The sequence below is a fragment of the Scyliorhinus torazame genome, chromosome 17 (genome assembly GCF_047496885.1).
Source record: "Scyliorhinus torazame isolate Kashiwa2021f chromosome 17, sScyTor2.1, whole genome shotgun sequence".
NCBI lineage: Eukaryota > Metazoa > Chordata > Chondrichthyes > Carcharhiniformes > Scyliorhinidae > Scyliorhinus > Scyliorhinus torazame.
In genome coordinates this window covers 487,328-509,631 of record NC_092723.1, presented here as the reverse complement: position 1 = coordinate 509,631, position 22,304 = coordinate 487,328, and the positions used below count along the sequence as shown (strand labels likewise).

The window sequence follows — 22,304 nt, the reverse complement described above, 5'->3', positions numbered from 1 at the left end:
GAGTATTGCCAGATCCTTGCTTCCTCAACCTTACATAAGCTTCCTTCTTCCTCTTGACTAGAAGCAAGCTCCACTTCTCTTGTCATCCAAGGGTCCTTCACCTTACCATTCCTTCCTCGTCTCAGTGGGACAAAACTATCCAGCACTCGCAGCAAGTGCTCCTTAAACAACTCCCACATTACAGTTGTGCATTTCCCCAAGAACAACTGTTCCCACTTTATGCTGCTCAGGTATGTTAGCCCCTAATGTCTGGGCATTGGACAATAAGAGTAAAGAGGCCAAAAGCAACTCTGTAGGATTGTAGGGCTTTGGTGAGACCACACCCAGAGTACTGTACACAGTTTAGGCCTCTTTACCTGAGGAAGGCTATATTTATCTTACACTGTCTCCAATAAATGTTCACAGGACTGCTTCCTTAATTGAGGTGATTGTACAATGGGAATGTTCAGCAAGCTAGAGGGTTGTGAATCTTTGGAATTCTCTACCTGAGATAGCTGTAGTTGCCCAGTTGTCGAGTGTATTCAAAACAGGGGTCAATAGGTTTTTGGATTAAAAGGAAATACTGGGCCGTGGATAGTGCAGGAAAGTGAGGCAGCAGATCAGCACACAGAGAAAGCTGAAAGGAACGAATGGTCTACTCCCGCTGCTGCTTCTTATGCCCTTATCCTGGTGTGAATTGAAACCTTGTATGTGTACACGATAACAAATGCAACCGGGGCTGTTTAGCACCGGGCTAAATCGTTGGTTTTGAAAGCAGACCAAGGCAGGCCAGCAGCATGGTTCGATTCCCATAACAGCCTCCCTGAACAGGTGCCGGAATGTGGCGACGAGGGGCTTTTCACAGTAACTTCATTTGAAGCCTACTTGTTACAATAAGCCATTTTCATTTTCATTTCATTTTTCAGTTGATTGTTAAGACTTTTTGTTCCAAATGAAACCTGTCACCAGTTACATCACATCAAAGAAAGGCCAGGAAGGACTGAAAGCATCACACAATGCACTTGTTCAGATGACATTAAACAAAATGCATTTCAAAAAGCAATAGAAAGTTTTCAGAATTCATATACAAATAATTTGGGATGTAGCCACATTGTTGAAATATTAAATTAAAGCTGAGAAGAGGCTGTCTGAAAAATACATTTCTCAGTTTGCAACAGATACTCATCCTGTGCACTCCTGGGTCACGTTTTGTAGCATAATTGGGAGGTAAGAAGTTCCTATTAACTTAGCTTTTGTAGAACTAATACATAATTAACAACACGTGAAATAAAATAAACACTGAAACCCCATTAAAATGTTTTTCCGTGATCGATTTAATTTAATGATTATCTACCTGCTCAGCCTCGTCACCCAAACTCCGTGAAACAAGAGCGCTGGTTTCTAACGCTGTGGCCTTCCTCCAATTAAGATCATTTTGCTTCTGAAGGTTGTTGATTCTATTAGTGAGGTTCCTTAACCGCTCGGTCATTTCTAGCAAATTAGTTTCTGTATGAGTGAGCTTGTCTTCGATCTGAAAAAGAGATATGATATGGACATGTTACTATTAAGACCCCAAATCGAAGTAGACAATCATAGAATCATAGAATCCCTACAGTGCAAAAGGGAGCCATTCGGCCCATCGAGTCTTCACCAGCCCTTGGAAAGAGCACCCGGCTTAAGCCCACGCCGCCACCCTATCCCCATAACCCAGAACCCTGCCTAACCTTTTGACACTAAGGGGCAATTTAGCAAGGCCAATCCACTTAATCTGCAGGGGCGGCATGGTAGCACAGTGGTTAGCACTGTTGCCTCACAGCATCAGTACCCGGGTTTGATTCCTAGCTTGGGTCACTGTCTGCTGTCTGTGCAGAGTCTGCACATCCTCTCCGTTTCTACGTTTCCTCCGGGTGCTCTGGTTTCCTCCCACAAGTCCCGAAAGACGTGCTTGTTAGGTGAATTGCACGTTCTGAATTCTCCCTCAGTGTACCCGAACAGGCGCCGGAATGTGGCGACTAGGGGTTTTTCACAGTAACTTCAATACAGTGTTAATGTAAGCATACCTATGACACTAATTAAGATAATTATTATTATTGTTGAACTGTGGGAGGAAACCGGAGCACCTGGAGGAAAGCCATGCAGATATGGGGAGAAAGCGCAGACTCTGCACAGACAGTCATTCAAGGTTAGAATTGAACCTGGGTCCCTGCAGCTGTGAGGCAGCAGTGCTAACCACTGTGGCACCGTGCCGCTTAATAGTTGCATTGTTCTTCGGAATTTACTGCAAATTAATCATGGAGGGAAAATGTAATAAATTTAGAGGACCCAATTATTTTTTTCTAATTAAGGGGCAATTCAGCGTGGCCAATGCACCTACCCTGCACATCTTTCGATTGTGGGGGTGAGACCCATGCAGACACGGGGAGAATGTGCAAACTTCACACGGAGAGTGACCCAGAGCCGGGATTTGAACATGGATCCTCAGCGCCATGAGACAGCAGTGTTAACCACTGTGCCACCCTGCTTCCTAATTATCTCTAGTTTAGAACTGTTCCATATTCCTTTACCATAACACAATAAAAACATATTCTTAACTGTACCATTTTCAAAATTTGCTTCGGAATTTTCCAAGTCTCAGTGGATAGCTAAATAAATTCCAACTTATCCATTTCATTACTAAATAAGTTGCTTTGTTTTCAAGCAGTGGTGGGCTGAATTTCCTGTAGAGAGCCAATCGCCGTCTTGTGGAGAGCCAATCACCACTTTGCTTTTGGAATTTGTGCAATTGCCCCCAACCTATTATCTTACCCAAGCCACCCCCCCTTTTAACGGCATTAGCCACCACATTTGGTAAGTGTAAATGTGGCAGCCACTTTGATAAGCTCAGACAGGAGATGAGAGTGTGAGAGAAGTGGGGGAAGGGGTTGGATGAGACAGGGGATATTGAGGGTGTGAGTGACGGGATGCAGTAGTCGGGGGGGGCAGTTGATGGGTGGGTGGTATTCAAGGATGTAGTTGAGTGGGTAGTCTCAGGTGTGGGGTTTATCAGAGGGATCTTTTAGGGTTGGGAGTGTAATCGGGAGCTTAGGATGTATTCAGGAATGGGGAAGTCCGGGGCTAGGGTGTAGTTGGGGGATCCAGTTGGAAATAGGCGAGGTCATTGGCAATGGGGGTGGGAGAGCAGTCAGTGGGTTAAACGGATAGTCAGGGAATGGCAGGGCAGTGGGAAAGCAGGGTGCCAGGTGGGTAGTCGAGTGATTCAGCGTGGGGTTTGGGGGGAGGGGGGTTGTTGGGCAGGCTATTCGATGGAGACGTTGGAGGGATGGAGAGGTGATCAGGAGAGTGATAGAGCGGGTATGTGGCATTGGGAAGCATTCAGGGAGTTAGGAGGGTATATAGGGTTGGGAGTGTAGTCAGAGGGATCAGGAGGATGGTCTGGGGGTGTCGGGAGAGTAGTTGGGATGTTCAGAACTGTGGTCACGGGTTAGTCAGGGGTTCGGGAGGGGAGTCAGATGATCCAATGTGGGGGAGGTCAGGCAGATTAGTATCATAGTTATTCAAGGGTAACTACTTTTAATCCTTCTAACTTTACCTGTGTAACTATTCTGGTAAGAAAATCAGAACCACCTGAAGTCTCTGACTTTAAATCAAGTTTTGGAGGGTTTCTGTCCATGAAAATTGCCCAATGGAAGTTGAAACTTCCCAGGCAATTCCCATAGTGTCAGTGCATGGGGACATTCAAGAGGACCCCCAGTGCATCTCCCAGGATAACTCCACCGTATGACCATCCAGAAAATGGAAAATCTGGGTTGACATATTTTCTGTCACAAATAGATGTCAATAAAATAAAGATAAAAACTATGTGCTCATGTGCGTTTGGTCTGTGATGTAAATGGTACAGCACTTGATGTGTGATCAGAATATTTTGGTGTTCAAATTCTCCATCTAATTGTCAATAAAATCCATTTGCTCCAATTTGCTGAGCTGTACTGGGAAGGTACAAAAACAAGATCCTCCATCACTAAAGAGGAAAGATGGAAAAATGTCTGCTTTGTTTAATCTTGGCTTGTGTTGACTGAGCTTGGAGCAATATTGAGGGAAAATGTGGAGACATTTGAAATTCAGACAATTGGTGTTTTGTATAAAGGAAGAACCTGTGTGACGGTGAGGAAGGAATACTGGCTGCAATGTTTCAGGGAGGACTTGGTGCAGAAATGTTGCTGTTATTTTCATTCTGGTTGAAGGAGGTTTGAAAATAAAATGCTTCATTTACCTTTGTGCTTTGATCCTGGACGGTGTCAATTGCCTCTGTGGCATCTTCAATCATGTCATTCACATTCTTCAGGGCTTTATTGGCATCAGCCAGAGCATCCTTAACCTTGTCAATGTTATTCTTCACTCTGCTAGCTCTGTCCCTAGATCACAACAGCAATGGAAGAAGAATAAGGACATCTTAATTTGAATGTAGCTTTAATCATACATCAAAGACAATAGAAAAATAACCGCTTTAAAGCATAGGTGGTGTATTGGTCTCTATCAGGATTTAAACTTAACTTTAGGTGTGCTTTTCCAATCATATCCTACCTTATTTTCGATTACTTGATAGCAGGATCAGTGCATCAAAATGCAGTGTAATTTTGAAGATTATTGCTGATGTGTTAGGCAGGCTGGTTCGGTAGGGACTGCACTTGATGCAGTGATGCGAGAAACAGGCCTCTAACACCGTTGAAGATCCAACACAGTTTTATTGAACGATCAAACTATTATACATACTCAGCTGTGGGTCGACACTATACTGAGCTGACTGGAGACCTAGTACTAACCTGACCAAGACTTACTAGCTACCGCATGGTGTTTGTACTTGCTAGCTCGTGGACTCTGACTCAGTGGCTGGGTCCAGAGAGAGCGGGAATCCTAGTGCCCTCTGGCTTTATAGAGGTAGTGTCCTGTCTGATGATTGGCTGCACTGTGTTATGTGATTACTGGTCATCCTGTGTGTCAATCACTGCCTGTCTGCATCTCATTATATACATGCGTGGATATTATGACATCTCCCCCCATTTTTTTTTTGTCAGATAAATAAATACTACGGTGTGCATGCGCATATATATATGTGTATGTGCCTGACTATATACAGAAATGTGTCTCAATGAACGTATATACATAGGAAGGTGGCGATAGTGCAGATACATGACAAGCGAAACAATATTTACAGAGGTCAAAATGATGAAGTCACAAGAAATGTACAAAAATTCAGTTTATAGGTTTAGTCTCTGCGGTGGGCGACGAATTCTTGTTGATCGCCGCAGAGGTGGATCAGGAGCCGCCTGCACCTGGATAGGTGGGATGGCTGGCATCGCGGTGGGCGCGTGGGCCGGCAGGATTGCTGGCAGATCGGTGGCCTCGTGGTAGGGTACGTCCGGAGGAGGCATCGCAGGCGGCGGGGCACGGCAGTCAGGTAGTGGGCGTGGAACTCTTTGCAGTGCCCGTATGTTGCGCCGTAGCAGGGAGCCATCAGCCATGCGGACAAGGAATGATCTTGGGGCCACTTGTTTGAGCACAACAGCTGTGGCTGACCAGCTGCCCTCAGGCAACTGTATGCGAACATGATCAGTCGGGGCCAGCTCGGGTAGATCCGCGGCATGAGCATCGTACGTGGCTTTCTGTTGGGCCCGGGACTGCTGCATTTTCTGTAGGACCGTGAGGTGGTCAAGATCGGGAATGTGGATGGCTGGAACTGTGGTCCGCAGCGTGCGATTCATGAGCATCTGCGCTGGAGACAATCCCGTGGACAGTGGGGTCACCCTGTATGCTAACATTGCCAAGTTGAAATCGGAGCCTGAGTCTGCAGCTTTGCACAGCAAGCGCTTTACAATGTGGACCCCTTTTTCGGCCTTCTCATTTGACTGTGGGTAGTGGGGACTGGAGGTTACTTGATGAAAGTTGTAGGACTGTGCAAAATCAGACCATTCCTGGCTGTAAAAGCAAGGGCCGTTGTCGCTCATGACCGTGAGCGGTATCCCATGCCTGGCGAACATTTCTTTGCAGGGTTTGATTGCCGCCTTCGACGTGAGCTCGGACAGTTTCACTACTTCTGGGTAACTGGAGAAGTAGTCGACCAGGAGTACATAGTCACGCCCCTTGGCGTGGAAAAGGGACCACGGAGAGGTCACAATTTCGTGCTGCTGCAACGTTTCTTTGGGTTGAGCTGGCTGAAATTTCTGACAGGTAGGGCAATTAAGGACGGTGTCGGCATTTCTCGACCTCAAGGTGACCCTCATGGAGTTGGCCCAGCACCATAGCACGCATACTCTGAGGAATTACGATCCTTCGAGTTTCAGAAGGATTCCCTCCACCACCATCAGGTCGTCTTTTACATTATAAAACTGGGGACATTGTCCCTTCTGCCAGCCATTGCTGAGGTGCTGCATCACGCGCTGCAGCAGAGGATCCTTGGCTGTCTCCTCACGAATTTGGACCACCCGTTCGTCGGAGGCCGGAAGGTTCGAGGCACACATCTGCACTTGGGCTTCTATGTGGCAGATGAAGTCACTTTGCTTATGTGGTGTGGTAATGGACCTGAACAGGGCATCTGCAACAATCAGCTCTTTACCTGGCGTGTAGACCAGTTCGAAGTCGTAGCGGCATAGCTTTAGAAGAATACGCTGTAAGCGCGGTGTCATGTTGTTTAAATCCTTCTGGATGATATGGACTAGAGGCCTGTGGTCCGTTTCAACCGTGAATCTCGGCAGGCCATAAACATCGTCGTGGAACTTGACTATCCCTATTAGGAGGCCCAGGCACTCCTTCTCAATCTGAGCGTACTGTTGCTCAGTGGACATCATGGACCTGGAGGCGTACGCCACTGAAGCCCAGGACGAGGAGTCATCCCACTGAAGGAGCACCACTCCAATGCCGTCCTGGCTTGCATCAGTTGATATCTTGGTTTCCTTGGTTGGGTCGAAGAACGCTAAAACCGGGGCTGTCGTGAGTTTTGCTTTCAGCTCGTGCCATTCCTCTTCATGCGTGGGCAGCCACTGGAATTCCGTCGACTTCTTGACAAGGTGGCGGAGGGCCATGGTGTGGGATGCCATATTGGGAATGAATTTCCCGAGGAAGTTGACCATTCCGAGAAAGCGGAGAACCGCCTTCTTGTCCTTCGGGGTCTTCATGGCGTTGATCGCCGAGACCTTGTCGGCGTCTGGCTGCACGCCCTGCTGCGAGATGTGGTCACCTAGGAATTTGATCTCTGATTGACCAAATGAGCACTTGGCCCTGTTGAACTGAAGACCATGTTCATGGATTCTTTGGAATGCCTTCTTGAGGCGAACAATGTGTTCCTGGGGCATTGTGGACCAGATGATAACATCGTCAATGTACACTCGCACCCCCTCGATGCCCTCCATCATCTGTTCCATGATGTGGTGGAATACTTCGGAGGCAGATATGATGCCAAAAGGCATCCGGTTGTTGCAGTAACGACCAAACGGGGTGTTGAACGTGCACAGCTTGCGACTGGATGCATCCAGCTGTATTTGCCAAAAACCTTGGCGGCATCGAACTTAGTAAAGAATTTGGCATGAGCCATCTCACTGGTCAGCTCTTCCCGTTTTGGTATTGGGTAATGCTCCCTCATGATATTGCGGTTTAGACCCTTAGGGTCAATGCAAATGCAAAACTCCCCTGACGGCTTCTTGACGCAGACCATGGAGTTGACCCAGTCTGTGGGCTCTGTGACCTTCGATATGATGCCCTGGTCTTGGAAGTCCTGTAATTGCTGCTTGAGGCGATCCTTGAGGGGCGCTGGCACCCGGCGAGGTGCATGAATCACAGGGGTGGCGTTTGGCCGGAGCAAGATTTTGTATCGGTATGGGAGCATGCCCATACCATTGAACACGCTGTGGTACTGCGTGATGATGTCATCTATGTCGGCCTGCAAGTTTCCATCGGGCGAGGCCGTTGCCGGTGATGATGACATGGTGTGGACGCGCTGAACCAGGTTCAGGAGCTTGCAGGCACGAGCACCGAGCAGAGATGCTCTGTCAGGCCCAACAATTTCAAACCGCAGCGTCGCTTTGATGGCCTTATTAGATACCCCGAGTTGACATGAGCCACTGGCGGCTATGGGATTGCCATTGTAGTCAAGGAGCTGGCAGGCCGGTGGAAGAATGGTTGGTCTGGCGCAGATGGTGTTGAGGTCGGACTTCGAGATGAGGTTCTCCAATGCGCCAGTGTCCAGTTTGAACTGGATGCGAGCCTTGTTCACGGTAAGAACAGTACACCACTCATCGTCGGGATCCACACTGAGGATCAAGAGGCGTTGCGTAGGTGTGGCGGAAGGTAGCGCATGCGTCGTTATGATGCCCACCCGGTATGGGGACTTGAGGCACACAGCATCAGGGTCTGTTGGACTGTCGGGATCGGAATCTGGCATTCCGTGTTGTATGGAATGGACACTTCTGCGCTGCATCTGGGATCGCTGGCTGCTGAGCGGTGGAGCAGATCTGCAAAGGGCTGCGTAGTGGCCAAGCTTGCCACACTGTGGACACTGGCGTCCTTTTGCCGGACATTGCCGCTTTAAGTGGGCGGAGCCACAATTCGGACACGTCATGACGCGACGTCAGCGCGTTCCATGCGCCATCGCGCATGCGCAGTGCGGTCGCTCGACGTACGCACCTGCGCAGTTGGGTTATCGGTCTCGTCGTCCACTCGGTCGTGGCGCGCATGCGCAGGGACCCGGGAAAAGCGTGTGAAACGGCCACTCTCCTCGATGCTCAGGCCCTGCATCTGTGCAATGGCCTGCATCCGTTCCGCCTCATGGGAGGCCAGCTTCGCGGTCTCTGTCACCCTGATGTGGGAGTAGCGATTCTTAGCGTGCTCATGGACAACGCACATCTCGATAGCGACAGGGAGGGTTAGCTGTTCGACTTTCAGGAGCTGCTGCCGAAGGGAGTCGGAGTGGACCCCGAAAACAATCTGGTCCTGGATCATGGAATTGGCTGTCAAGTCATAGTTACATGACTGCGCTAGGATGCGGAGATGGGTGACGAAGGACTGAAAAGGTTCATCCTTACCCTGAAGCCTTTGCTGGAAAACGTACCGTTCAAAGCTCTCGTTCACCTCAATGTCGCAGTGGCTGTCGAACCTCAGCAGGACCGTTTCGAATTTTGACTTGTCTTCGCCTTCAGCGAACATAAGCGAGTTGTAGATGTGGATGGCATGGTCCCCCGCTGTGGAGAGAAAGAGCGCAATCTTCCTGGCGTCCGATGCAGCTTCGAGGTCGGAGGCCTCGATGTACAAGAGGAACTTTTGCTTGAAGATCTTCCAATTTGCGCCGAGGTTGCCGGAGATGCGGAGCTGTGGAGGAGGCTGGGTGTTTTCCAAGTTACCGGATGGTTGCTTGCTGGTCAAGGCTGATTCACTCGAGGTAGGTCTGTCAATTGTCAGTATCACTCCGTAGTACCATGATGTGTTAGGCAGGCTGGTTCGGTAGGGACTGCACTTGATGCAGTGATGCGAGAAACAGATCTCTAACACCGTTGAAGATCCAACACAGTTTTATTGAATGATCAAACTATTATACATACTCAGCTGTGGGTTGACACCATACTGAACTGGTTGGAGACGTAGTACTAGCCTGACCAAGACTTACTAGCTACCGCATGGTGTTTGCACTGTGCTAGCTCGTGGACTCTGACTGTCTCAGTGGCTGGGTCCAGAGAGAGCGGGAATCCTAGTGCCCTCTGGCTTTATAGTGGTAGTGTCCTGTCTGGTGATTGGCTGCACTGTGCTGTATGCTTACTGGTCATCCTGTGTGTCAATCACTGCCTGTCTGCATCTCATTATATACATGCGTGGATATTATGGCAATTGCTAAATGAATATATATTGTAATAAGTGTGGCTCCAAAAAAATTGAGACATTTAAAATGACCCCCATGCAGGAATGTATCAAATGGTTCTAGATTACAGTGAGGAGATTGCCTCTCTCTACCAAGCCTAATTATATCGATAATGAGATTCACATAATACCTGGCTTCGTTTGCATCTTTGAGAAGAATCTTTGCCTTGATAACATCATCCTGTGTATTTGCCAGGATTTCACTTACATCAGGAATTCTGGCTGCAATGTTGCGTAAACTGTTGATCTTATCTCTGATTGTAATCGCGTCAGTGGGAAGTTTGAGTGAGAGAACATACTCACTAATTCTCTGAATTTCATCTGGATCGGCCTGTGTAGCTGTAAAAATTAAGCAACGTGTAAACAGACAATGTTATTAAAGCAGCCGGGGAACCTAGCCCATAGACATCATTAAAGCTTCATGATTTGGGAACACCGCACCCTTTGGATGTGCTTAAAGATACAGCTTTTGTTCCCCCTTAACTACCTTTTACTATGAGTTCATTTACGATCTCACACTGCACTGAGTAAAGTAAGTCTAAAGTGCACCTTATGTGAATAAGCTCTACAAATGTCATTGGCCACATTAGAACCTCAAAATGGCTGTTGATGACCTTAACTCATCTGTGCGATCTTTGTATTTCTTTGTCGGTGGAGTTATTAACTGATTTAAAGATTAATTCCTGCATCAGAAGAGTGAACAGAGGAATTCACTATGTGTTCATCCACTGATATCAGTGTGGTAAACCACTGTTACACACTGTGATGTAAGGTAGGACCTGTACTACAGGTTCGCCGGTAGCCCCTGCCTGCTGGCTCCGCCCAGTAGGAGGAGTATAAATATGCGTGTCCTCCATTCAGCAGTCATTTTGCCAGCTGCTGTGGGAGGCCACACATCTTACTGCAATAAAGCCACAGTTGTTTCCAACCTTAGTCTTTGTACAATTGATCGTGCATCAATTTATTGCAGTAAGATTTTCTAGAAGATGGACCTCCGAATCAAACCAGATCACCTGCAGCTGGATCCGCAGTCTAGCGATGCCAGAAAGGACTTTAATCACTGGCTAGTCTGCTTCGAGGCCTATATCAACTCAGCGACCACCCCTCCGACGGAGGCTCAGAAGATACAGATCCTGTACTCAAGGTTGAGCTCCAAAGTGTTTCCACTGATTCAGGACGCCCCGAACTACGCGGACGCCATGACGCTCCTCAAAGAAAACTACGCACAGAAAGCGAACACACTCTTTGCCAGGCATGTACTCGCCACTCGCTCTCAACTCCCTGGTGAGTCCATAGAAGACTTCTGGCGGGCCCTAATCCCTCTCATCCGGGACAGTGACTGTCAGGCCGTTACGGCCACCGAACATTCTAACCTTCTTATGCGCGATGCTTTTGTAACGGGGATTGTGTCGGACCTCATTACCAAAGACTGCTTGAAGGGGCCACGCTCGACCTAGCGGAGACTAAGAAGCTAGCACTCTCCATGACGGTCGCCTCACGTAGTGCTCAGGCCGACCCCTCCGGCCTCGCGGCCCACACTTCCTATCCCTCTTGGACCCCACAAACGGCCGCCCCAGCCGGGGCTTTACCCAGCCAATATGCCTGCACCACACCCCTATCAGCGCACCCCAGGGGTCCCCGATGTTACTTCTGTGGCCAGTAGAAGCACCCTCGCCAACGCTGCCCGGCCCGCGCTGCCATTTGCAAGGCTTGCAGCAAAAAGGGCCACTTTGCCGCGGTGTGCCAGGCCCGCGCAGTCGCCGCTATCGCCCTCTCCCCCCTGACCCACACACAATGGGCGCCACCATCTTCGTCCCGGACCACGCGCGGCCAATGGGTGCCGCCATCTTCACCTCCCCGGACCACGTGCGGCCCATGGGCGCCGCCATCTTGTCCCCCGCAGGATCTTCAGGCCGCCATCTTGTCTTCCCCACAGGGCATGGACGCCGACAACATTCCACGACCTGGGCCCCCCCCCCCCCCCCCACCACGCTCTCCATCTTCTGACGCCAGAGACGACCAACTGCAGCTCGCCTCAATGACGCTCGACCAGTCTCGTCCACACAACCTGGCCACCGGAGAAAATCAACGACCACGTGACCTCTTGCCTGCTGGACTCCAGGAGCACCGAAAGCTTCATCCACCCGGATACGGTAAGGCGCTGCTCCCTCGCGGTCCACCCCGCCAATCAAAGAATCTCCCTGGCCTCCGGATCCCATTCTGTCGCGATCCGGGGGTTCTGCACGGTCACTCTCACGATCCAGGGCGTAGAGTTCAGCGGCTTCCGCCTCTACGTCCTTCCTAATCTCGGCGCTGCACTACTACTAGGCCTGGACTTCCAGTGCAATCTCCAAAGCCTCACCCTCAAATTCGGCGGGCCCCTACCACCCCTCACTGTGTGCGGCCTCGCGAACCTAAAGATCGACCCACCCTCCCTCTTTGCCAATCTAACTTCAGATTGCAAACCCGTTGCCACCAGGAGCAGACGGTACAGCACCCAGGACAAGACATTCATCAGGTCCGAGGTCCAGCGGCTGCTTCGGGAAGGTATCGTTGAGGCCAGCAACAGCCCCTGGAGAGCCCAAGTGGTAGTCGTTAAAACTGAGGAGAAACACAGAATGGTCGTGGACTACAGCCAGACCATCAACCGGTACACGCAGCTCGACGCGTACCCCCTCCCACGCATGTCTGATATGGTCAATCAGACTGCACAGTACCGGGTCTTCTCAACGATAGACCTAAAATCCGCCTACCACCAGCTCCCCATTCGTAAATCGGACCGTCCATACACTGCTTTCGAGGCGGACAGTCGTCTCCATCACTTCCTCAGGGTTCCCTTCAGCGTCACTAACGGGGTCTTGGTCTTCTAAAGGGAGATGGACCGAATGGTCGACCAGAATGGTTTGCGGGCCACCTTTCTGTACCTAGACAACGTCACTATCTGCGGCCATGATCAGCAGGACCACGATGCTAAACCCTTGCTAAATTCCTCCGCACCGCCACTCTCCTCAACCTCACCTACAACAAGGAGAAGTGCGTGTTCAGCACAAACCGCTTAGCCATCCTCGGCTATGTGGTCCAGAACGGACTTCTGGGGCCCGATCCCGACCGCATGCGCCCCCTCATGGAGTTTCCCCTCCCCCACTGCCCCAAGGCCCTCAAACGCTGCCTGGGGTTCTTTGCCTACTACGCCCAGTGGGTCCCAAACTACGCAGACAAGACCCGCCCACTCATTCAGTCCACCCACTTTCCCCTTACGGCCGAGGCACAACAGGCCTTCGCCCGTATCAGAGCTGATATCGCCAAGGCCGGGATGCACGCAGTAGACGAGACACTGCCCTTCCAAGTAGAAAGTGACGCATCAGGCGGCGCACTTGATGCCACCCTCAATCAGGCAGGCAGACCCGTGGCATTCTTTTCCCGCACCCTTCATGCCTCAGAAATTCGGCACTCCTCTGTCGAAAAAGAGGCCCAAGCTATCGTTGAAGCTGTGCGGCATTGGAGGCATTACCTGGCCGGCAGGAGATTCACTCTCCTCACTGACCAATGGTCGGTTGCCTTCATGTTCAACAACACGCAGCGGGGCAAGATCAAAAATTATAAAATCTTGCGGTGGAGAATCGAGCTCTCCACCTACAATTACGAGATTCTGTATCGCCCCGGCAAACTCAACGAGCCCCCAGACGCCCTATCCCGAGGTACATGTGCCAGCACACAAGTAGATCGACTCCGGGCCCTACACGACAGCCTTTGTCACCCGGGGGTCACACGGTTGTACCATCTTGTCAAGGCTCGTAATCTGCCCTACTCCGTCGAGGAAGTACGGACAGTCACCAGGGACTGCCAGGTCTGTGCGGAGTGCAAGCCGCACTTCTACCGGCTGGACCGTGCGCGCCTGGTGAAAGCCTCCCGCCCCTTTGAATGCCTCAGCGTGGATTTCAAAGGGACCCTCCCCTCCACCGACCGTAACACGTATGTTCTCAGTGTGGTCGATGAGTGCTCCATGTTCCCCTTCGTCTGCCACCGTGGCCCTCAACACAATCTTCGCCCTGTTCGGCTTCCCCGCCTACATCCACAGTGACAGGGGATCCTCATTCATGAGTGATGAGCTGCGTCAGTTCCTGCTCAGCAGGGGTATCGCCTCCAGCAGGACGACCAGCTATAACTCCCGGGGAAACGGGCAGGTAGAGAGGGAGAACGGGACGGTTTGGAGGGCCGCCCAACTGGCTCTACGGTCCAGGAACCTCCCAGCCTCTCGCTGGAGGAGGTCCTCCCTGATGCACTACACTCCATCCAGTCACTACTGTGCACCGCGACGAATAACACACCCCATAAACATCTTTTTGCCTTCCCCAGGAAGTCCACATTCGGGGTGTCGCTCCTGACTTGGCTCGCAGCTCCAGGATCGGTCCTGCTCCGTAGGCACGTCCGACTCCACAAGGCGGACCCGTTGGTGGATAGGGTGCACTTGCTCCATGCCAACCCCCAGTATGCCTATGTGGTGTACCCTGAAGGCTGCCAGGATACTGTCTCCCTCAGGGACCTGGCACCAGCAGGTTCCACTCATACACACTTCCCCAGCCCGGCGCCACCCTACCCTCCCCCGATGCCCCCGACATTAACCCCACCAGGACCATCCCTACTTCCCCTGCCCACGCAAGAGGATGAAGAGGATTTTGGCACGTTCCCGGGGTCACCTGACATCAGGCCGGCACCGACGTCGCCGCCACCGTTACGTCGCTCCCAGCAGAACGTCAAGGCACCAGACCAGTCTCTAACTGGCACTGGACTTTCAAAAGACATTTTTTTCTCTTCTAATAAAACACTGTACATAAATTCACTACTGTATATAGTTCTCCACCACACCCGCCGGACTCATTTTTAACAGGGGGTGAATGTGGTAAACCACTGTTACACCTGTATTAGGCGATGTAAGGTAGGACCTGTACTACAGGTTCACCAGTAGCCCCTGCCTGCTGGCTCCACCCAGTAGGAGGAGTATAAATATGCGTGTCCTCTATTCAGCAGCCATTTCGCCAGCTGCTGTGGGAGGCCACACATCTTACTGCAATAATGCCACAGTTGTATCCAACCTTAGTCTTTGTACAATTGATCGTGCATCAATCAGCAAAATAAATGTTATTATATGTGAATTCCCGAGTTTTTATTGGTTCAGGTGGAATGTCGGTGGAATGAAATGGGCTCGATCCTCAGTTTTGCCGGCAGCGCACTAGGCGTGGGGGTGCCCACAATTGTCCGGCTGCCGGGAGGGAGAATTCCGCTGCCAGTGGGGCTGCGCTGCACTGGAAAATGAGGCGGCGGGACAATCCCTCCCAATATGTAATATTTAAGTAAGAAAGAACAGCATCACTGATGCTCACTTTTCAATGCTCACTTCAATGCAGCAGCTATGCAATTGAATGACAGCAATGATACTGCTGCTTATTCACTCCTACAGTGTTGCACCTTTCACAAAACCTGAAAGCTTACAACGCAGCTTCATTAGACTAATTCCACTGTTTGTGAAAGGCAGATTGTTCTATTGGTTTTAGTATAATTCACTTCTTGCGTTGTGACAGGAGAATCATTTCTTCATAATGGGAAAGGTATAAAGTACAATACGTGAGTTTGCAGAAGAGCAACTACATGAAAATGTTTGTTGGCTTTGGACAGAAATCTGTTATTTGCCTCCCTTGTGACACAAATCAATCAAAATAGATTAAATCAAGACTTTGGACAGTAGATCACATACATGTCAGGAAATCTTTGATTGTGGCAATGAAGGTCTTGATGTCTGCAATGTTCTTTTTCATCTGATTGTTGACTGAGGCAACTTGATTTGTCAAACGCAAGGCGTTGCTTTTCATTTGTTGTGCCTTTTGATCTGTATTTTCAATCTGAAAGTTAGCACAGGTTAAATTACAATACATTCTCCACCACTGAAGTTTCCATATGTTTTGTTATGACTCCCTGGGCTGGTGTGCGGTCAATTCCTGCCTCACTTGACCCAGAGTCACAACGCAAATGAAATTAGATGTTATTTTAAAATAGCCAAGGTCCTTGGTTGAGCCAGTAAACTGCAGTCACCAGGTTTGTAACTTTAATACAAGTAACCTTTTATTATATACAGTATTGTAATTAAACTCACAGAAAATGTAACCGACTATCTATACTCCTTTCCCAATTCCCCCTCCCTTTCTAACTACTCCAGCAGAGGGCAGTAGAGCGGAGCTGCTGATTGATGTTGCAAGGGAAATTTGCATACCTCCGTTGTGGTCACCCTAACTTGAAGGTGTACCTGAGCTCAAGACCTTAGCTGTTCGAGTGAAGCCAAGCATCCAGCAGAGGGCAGTAGAGCGGAGCTGCTGATTGGTGTTGCAAGGGAAATTTGCATACCTCCGTCGTGGTCACCCTAACTTGAAGGTGTACCTGAGCTAAAGACCCTAGCTGTTCGAGTGACGACAAGCATCCAGCAGAGGGCAGTAGAGCGGAGCTGCTGATTGGTGTTGCAAGGGAAATTTGCATAGCCCCCGTTGTGGTCACCTAATTTGAAGGTAGTTTGTGGGGGAGCTGTTGGCAAGTGACACTTAAACCCGAAACACTTCTTCAGTGTTTCCCTCCTTACCCCCTCCTCTAACCAAAAAAATAACAACCGATGTAAAGATCAAGAGGAAGGCTCGAGGTCAGGAAGAAGTTGAACCGTGACACCACAGCCTGCAGGTAAGGGATTGGCTGGTGACTGGTAAGTAGTTTTTCTTTTATACTCCCTCAGGTGTTATCGTGCAGGGCGCAGAGGTTGCTGAGTGAGTGCTTGCTGAGAAGGGGAGTGAATAACAGGTAAGCTCGTTCTTTCTTTTTCTTTTTTTATCTAGAGGGGATGGCAGGGAAGGCAGTGCAATGTTCCTCCTGCAGAATGTTTGAGGTGAGGGACGCCGACAGTGTCCCAGCTGATTTCATCAGCACCCGGAGTTTGTTTGTTTGATTGAGATTTTGTTTTTTCTCTTGACACACGGGAATAAGGGGGGGGGGCTCTCTCTCTCCCTCACTTGGTTAGGTGCGGGGGAGGTTGGAGACCCGTAGAGGGAGCCAACAGTGGGATTGGAGGTAGAGGCGGGAGCGGCCGGGGTCAGCATGAGTCAGCTGACTTACGGGAGTGCAATGGGGGGGGGGTTAAGCGGACGCTTGACTAGGGTGAGGGTGATCAAGGGGGGGGGGAGGACTGGGATGCTGCTTTGCTGGCTGTAGGGGAAGCAACTTTTGGAGTACAAGGGAGAGTAGGGACAGGGAGCCTCTGGCTGGGGGGCTGGAGTGTGCGGGAGGCGCGGGCACGTGGCTGGCCTAGAAAAGGAGATGGCTAGTTGGCGGGGGGGGGGGAGGGTAATTAACCCTCCGACCAAGCTGATCACGTGGAACGTGAGGGGCCTGAATGGGCCAGTTAAGAGGGCCCGTGTGCTCTCGCACTTGAAGGGGCTGAAGGCAGACGTAGCCATGCTACAAGAAACGCATCTGAAGCTCGCTGATCAAACCAGGCTGAGGAAGGGATGGGTGGGCAGGTTTTTCACTCGGGGCTGGATGCGAAGACCAGGGGGGTTGCAATCTTGGTGAGCAATCGGGTAGCACTTGAGGTGGGGGGTATTGTGGTGGATAAAGGGGGTAGATATATCATGGTGAGTGGTGTTACTGAACATGTCTGCTCTGAACTGGGACGATGCGGGTTTTATGAAGCGGATGTTGAGTAAGATTCCGGATTTGGAGTCATGCAGTCTGGTAATGGGGGGGGGGGACTTTAACACGGTCCTGGACCCGGCCCTAGATCAGTCTAGGTCTAGATCGGGTAAGAGGCCGGCAGCGGCCAAGGTCCTGAGGGGGTTCATGGACCAGATGGGGCTAAGTAGACCCGTGGAGATTCGCTTGGCCATGGACGAAGGAGTTTTCTTTCTTCTCCCATGTCCACAAAGTGTACTTGCGAATTGATTTTTTCGTGGTGAGCAGGGCGCTAATCCCGAGAGTGGAGGGGGTAGAGTACTCAGCCATTGCGATCTCGGACCATGCTCCGCACTGGGTGGAGTTGAGGCTGGGGGCGGAGAGAGGCCAACGCCCTCTGTGGAGACTGGATGTAGGATTATTGGCGGATGAGGAGTTCTGTGGGCGGATTAGGAGGAGTATCCAAAGCTCTGTGGCGACCAACGATACAGGGGAGATTTCAGTGGGTATGGTCTGGGAAGCGCTGAAGGCAGTTATCAGGGGGGAGCTAATTTCTATCAGGGCCCACAGAGAGAAAAGGGAGAGGATGGAGAGGGAGAGGTTGGTGGGGGAGATACCCACGGTGGACAGGAGGTATGTGGAGTCCCCCGAGGAGGGTCTGCTAAAAGAGCGCCGGAGCCTGCAGGCGGAGTTTGACTTGCTTACCACAGGGAAAGCGGAGGCCCAGTTGAGGAAGTTACAAGGAGCGGTGTACGAGTATGGGGAGAAGGCAAGCAGGGTGCTGGCGCACCAACTGCGGAAGAGAGAGGCGGCCAGGGAAATTGGGGGAATTAGGGACAGGGGAGGTAACACGGTCCTGAGCTCGGTAAGGATCAATGAGGTCTTCAAGGATTTTTATGGCAAACTGTATGAGTCAGAACTCCTGGAGGGGAGGGAAAGGATGAAGCAATTCTTGAACCAACTGAGGTTCCCGAAGGTGGAGGAGGACCTGGTGGAGGGATTGGGGGCCCCGATTGAGATGGAGGAATTGGTTAAAGGTTTGGAGGGTATGCAGTCGGGCAAGGCCCCGGGACCAGACGGATATCCCGCAGAATTCTGTGGGAAATTCTCAGAGATGTTGAGCCCGCTATTGTTGAGAACCTTCAACGAGGCTAAGGAAAAGGGAACCCTTCCCCTGACGATGTCGCGGGTCTTGATCTCTCTCATCCTTAAGCGCGATAAGGACCCGTTGCAATGTGGCTCCTCCAGGCCGATATTGTTCCTTAATGTAGACGCCAAACTGTTGGCCAAGATCCTGGCCACCAGAATTGACGACTGTGTCCTGGGGGTGATTAGTGAGGATCAGACGGGGTTTGTCAAGGGCAGGCAGCTAAACACGAATGTGCGGAGGCTCTTGAACGTGATCATGATGCCCTCGGAAGGAGGGGATGCAGAAGTGGTGGCTGCAATGGATGCGGAGAAAGCCTTCGATCGGATGGAGTGGGAGTACCTGTGGGAAGTGTTAGGCAGATTTGGATTTGGCAAGGAATTCATAGGGTGGGTCAAATCACTGTATCAGGCCCCTGTAGCGAGTGTGTCCATGAACCAGCTGTGGTCAGGGTACTTTAGGCTGCTTCGGGGAACGAGGCAGGCGTGCCCCCTGTCCCCCCTGCTGTTTGCCCTATATGTGGATGACCTGCTCCTGTATATTTCAGATCCGGTGGAGGGGATTGGGGAGGTCATGCAGATCCTATAAGATTTCAGGGATTTCTATAGGCCCCCCAATAGTAACAGAGATGTGGAGGAACAGATTGGCTTTCACTTTAGTAATGGAGAGGGATAGGTACGTGCAACAGGGCAAGGTTTACAATTGGGGGAAGGGTAAATACGATGTTGTCAGACAAGAATTGAAGTGCATAAGTTGGGAACATAGGCTGGCAGGGAAGGACACAAGTGAAATGTGGAACTTGTTCAAGGAACAGGTGCTACGTGTCCTTGATATGTATGTCCCTGTCAGGCAGGGAAGAGATGGTCGAGTGAGGGAACCATGGTTGACAAGAGAGGTTGAATGTCTTGTTAAGAGAAAAAAGGTGACTTATGTAAGGCTGAGGAAACAAGGTTCAGACAGGGCATTGGAGGGATACAAGATAGCCAGGAGGGAACTGAAGAAAGGGATTAGGAGAGCTAAGAGAGGGCATGAACAATCTTTGGCGGGTAGGATCAAGGAAAACCCCAAGGCCTTTTACACATATGTGAGAAATATGAGAATGACTAGAGCGAGGGTAGGTCCGATCAAGGACAGTAGCGGGAGATTGTGTATTGAGTCTGAAGAGATAGGAGAGGTCTTGAATGAGTATTTTTCTTCTGTATTTACAAATGAGAGGGGTGATATTGTTGGAGAGGACAGTGTGAAACAGATTGGTAAGCTCGAGGAAATACTTGTTAGGAAGGAAGATGTGTTGGGCATTTTGAAAAACTTGAGGATAGACAAGTCCCCCGGGCCTGACGGGATATATCCAAGGATTCTATGGGAAGCAAGAGATGAAATTGCAGAGCCGTTGGCAATGATCTTTTCGTCCTCACTGTCAACAGGGGTGGTACCAGGGGATTGGAGAGTGGCGAATGTCGTGCCCCTGTTCAAAAAAGGAACTAGGGATAACCCTGGGAATTACAGGCCAGTTAGTCTTACTTCGGTGGTAGGCAAAGTAATGGAAAGGGTACTGAAGGATAGGATTTCTGAGCATCTGGAAAGACACTGCTTGATTCGGGATAGTCAGCACGGATTTGTGAGGGGTAGGTCTTGCCTTACAAATCTTATTGATTTCTTTGAGGAGGTGACCAAGCATGTGGATGAAGGTAAAGCAGTGGATGTAGTGTACATGGATTTTAGTAAGGCATTTGATAAAGTTCCCCATGGTAGGCTTATGCAGAAAGTAAGGAGGCATGGGATAGTGGGAAATTTGGCCAGTTGGATAACGAACTGGCTAACCGATAGAAGTCAGAGAGTGGTGGTGGATGGCAAATATTCAGCCTGGATCCCAGTTACCAGTGGCGTACCACAGGGATCAGTTCTGGGTCCTCTGCTGTTTGTGATTTTCATTAATGACTTGGATGAGGGAGTTGAAGGGTGGGTCAGTAAATTTGCAGACGATACGAAGATTGGTGGAGTTGTGGATAGTAAGGAGGGCTGGTGTCGGCTGCAAAGAGACATAGATAGGATGCAGAGCTGGGCTGAGAAGTGGCAGATGGAGTTTAACCCTGAAAAGTGTGAGGTTGTCCATTTTGGAAGGACAAATATGAATGCGGAATACAGGGTTAACGGTAGAGTTCTTGGCAATGTGGAGGAGCAGAGAGATCTTGGGGTCTATGTTCATACATCTTTGAAAGTTGCCACTCAAGTGGATAGAGCTGTGAAGAAGGCCTATGGTGTGCTCGCGTTCATTAACAGAGGGATTGAATTTAAGAGCCGTGAGGTGATGATGCAGCTGTACAAAACTTTGGTAAGGCCACATTTGGAGTACTGTGTACAGTTCTGGTCGCCTCATTTTAGGAAGGATGTGGAAGCTCTGGAAAAGGTGCAAAGAAGATTTACCAGGATGTTGCCTGGAATGGAGAGTAGGTCTTACGAGGAAAGGTTGAGGGTGCTAGGCCTTTTCTCATTAGAGCGGAGAAGGATGAGGGGCGACTTGATAGAGGTTTATAAGATGATCAGGGGAATAGATAGAGTAGACAGTCAGAGACTTTTTCCCCGGGTGGAACACACCATTACAAGGGGACATCAATTTAAGGTGAAAGGTGGAAGATATAGGAGGGATATCAGAGGTAGGTTCTTTACCCAGAGAGTAGTGGGGGCATGGAATGCACTGCCTGTGGAAGTAGTTGAGTCGGAAACATTAGGGACCTTCAAGCAGCTATTGGATAGGTACATGGATTACGGGAAAATGATATAGTGTAGATTTATTTGTTCTTAAGGGCAGCACGGTAGCATTGTGGATAGCACAATTGCTTCACAGATCCATGGTCCCAGGTTCGATTCCGGCTTGGGTCATTGTCTGTGCGGAGTCTGCAGATCCTCCCCGTGTCTGCGTGGGTTTCCTCCGGGTGCTCCGGTTTCCTCCCACAGTCCAAAGATGTGCGGGTTAGGTGAATTGGCCAATGATAAATTGCCCTTAATGTCCAAATTGCCCTTGGTGTTGGGTGGAGGTATTGAGTTTGGGTAGGGTGCTCTTTCCAAGAGCTGGTGCAGACTCAAAGGGCCGAATGGCCTCCTTCTGCACTGTAAATTCAATGATAATCTATGATTAATCTAGGACAAAGGTTCGGCACAACATCGTGGGCCGAAGGGCCTGTTCTGTGCTGTATTTTCTATGTTCTATGTTCTATGTTCTCGGGGTAGAAGTTGAATGTCGGGAAAAGTGAGCTTTTTGCGATACATGCGAGGGGCCAGGAAGAGACTGGGAGAGCTTCTGCTTAAGATGGTGGAGAGGAGCTTTCGCTACTTGGACATACGGGTGGCTAAGAGTTGGGATGCCCTGCACAAGTTTAACCTAACGCGGCTGGTGGATCAGATCGAGGGGGACTTTAAGAGGTGGGACATGCTGCCGCTTTCCCTGGCGGGCAGGGTGCAGTCCGTGAAGATGACGGTCCTCCCAGGTTCTTGTTCGTCTTCCAGTGCCTTCCCATCCTCATCCCCAAGTCCTTCTTCAAGCGGGTGAACAGGATTATCACGGGATTTGTGTGGGCAA

The 22,304-nt window shown here is 50.3% G+C and overlaps 1 protein-coding gene across 2 annotated transcripts in view; it reads right to left on the bottom strand.

Moving 5' to 3' along the window:
- The window catches only part of LOC140393611 (laminin subunit beta-3-like), a 112,837-nt gene that overhangs the window by 6,952 nt on the left and 83,581 nt on the right, over positions 1–22,304 (bottom strand). For both annotated transcript variants that reach the window (XM_072479878.1, XM_072479879.1), the window contains exons 17-20: positions 15,629–15,773; positions 10,008–10,215; positions 4,250–4,391; positions 1,334–1,510 (exon numbers count right to left, since the gene is read on the bottom strand). In XM_072479878.1, coding sequence (XP_072335979.1) covers positions 1,334–1,510; positions 4,250–4,391; positions 10,008–10,215; positions 15,629–15,773 — 672 coding nt within the window. The remainder of the gene's footprint in view (positions 1–1,333; positions 1,511–4,249; positions 4,392–10,007; positions 10,216–15,628; positions 15,774–22,304) is intronic.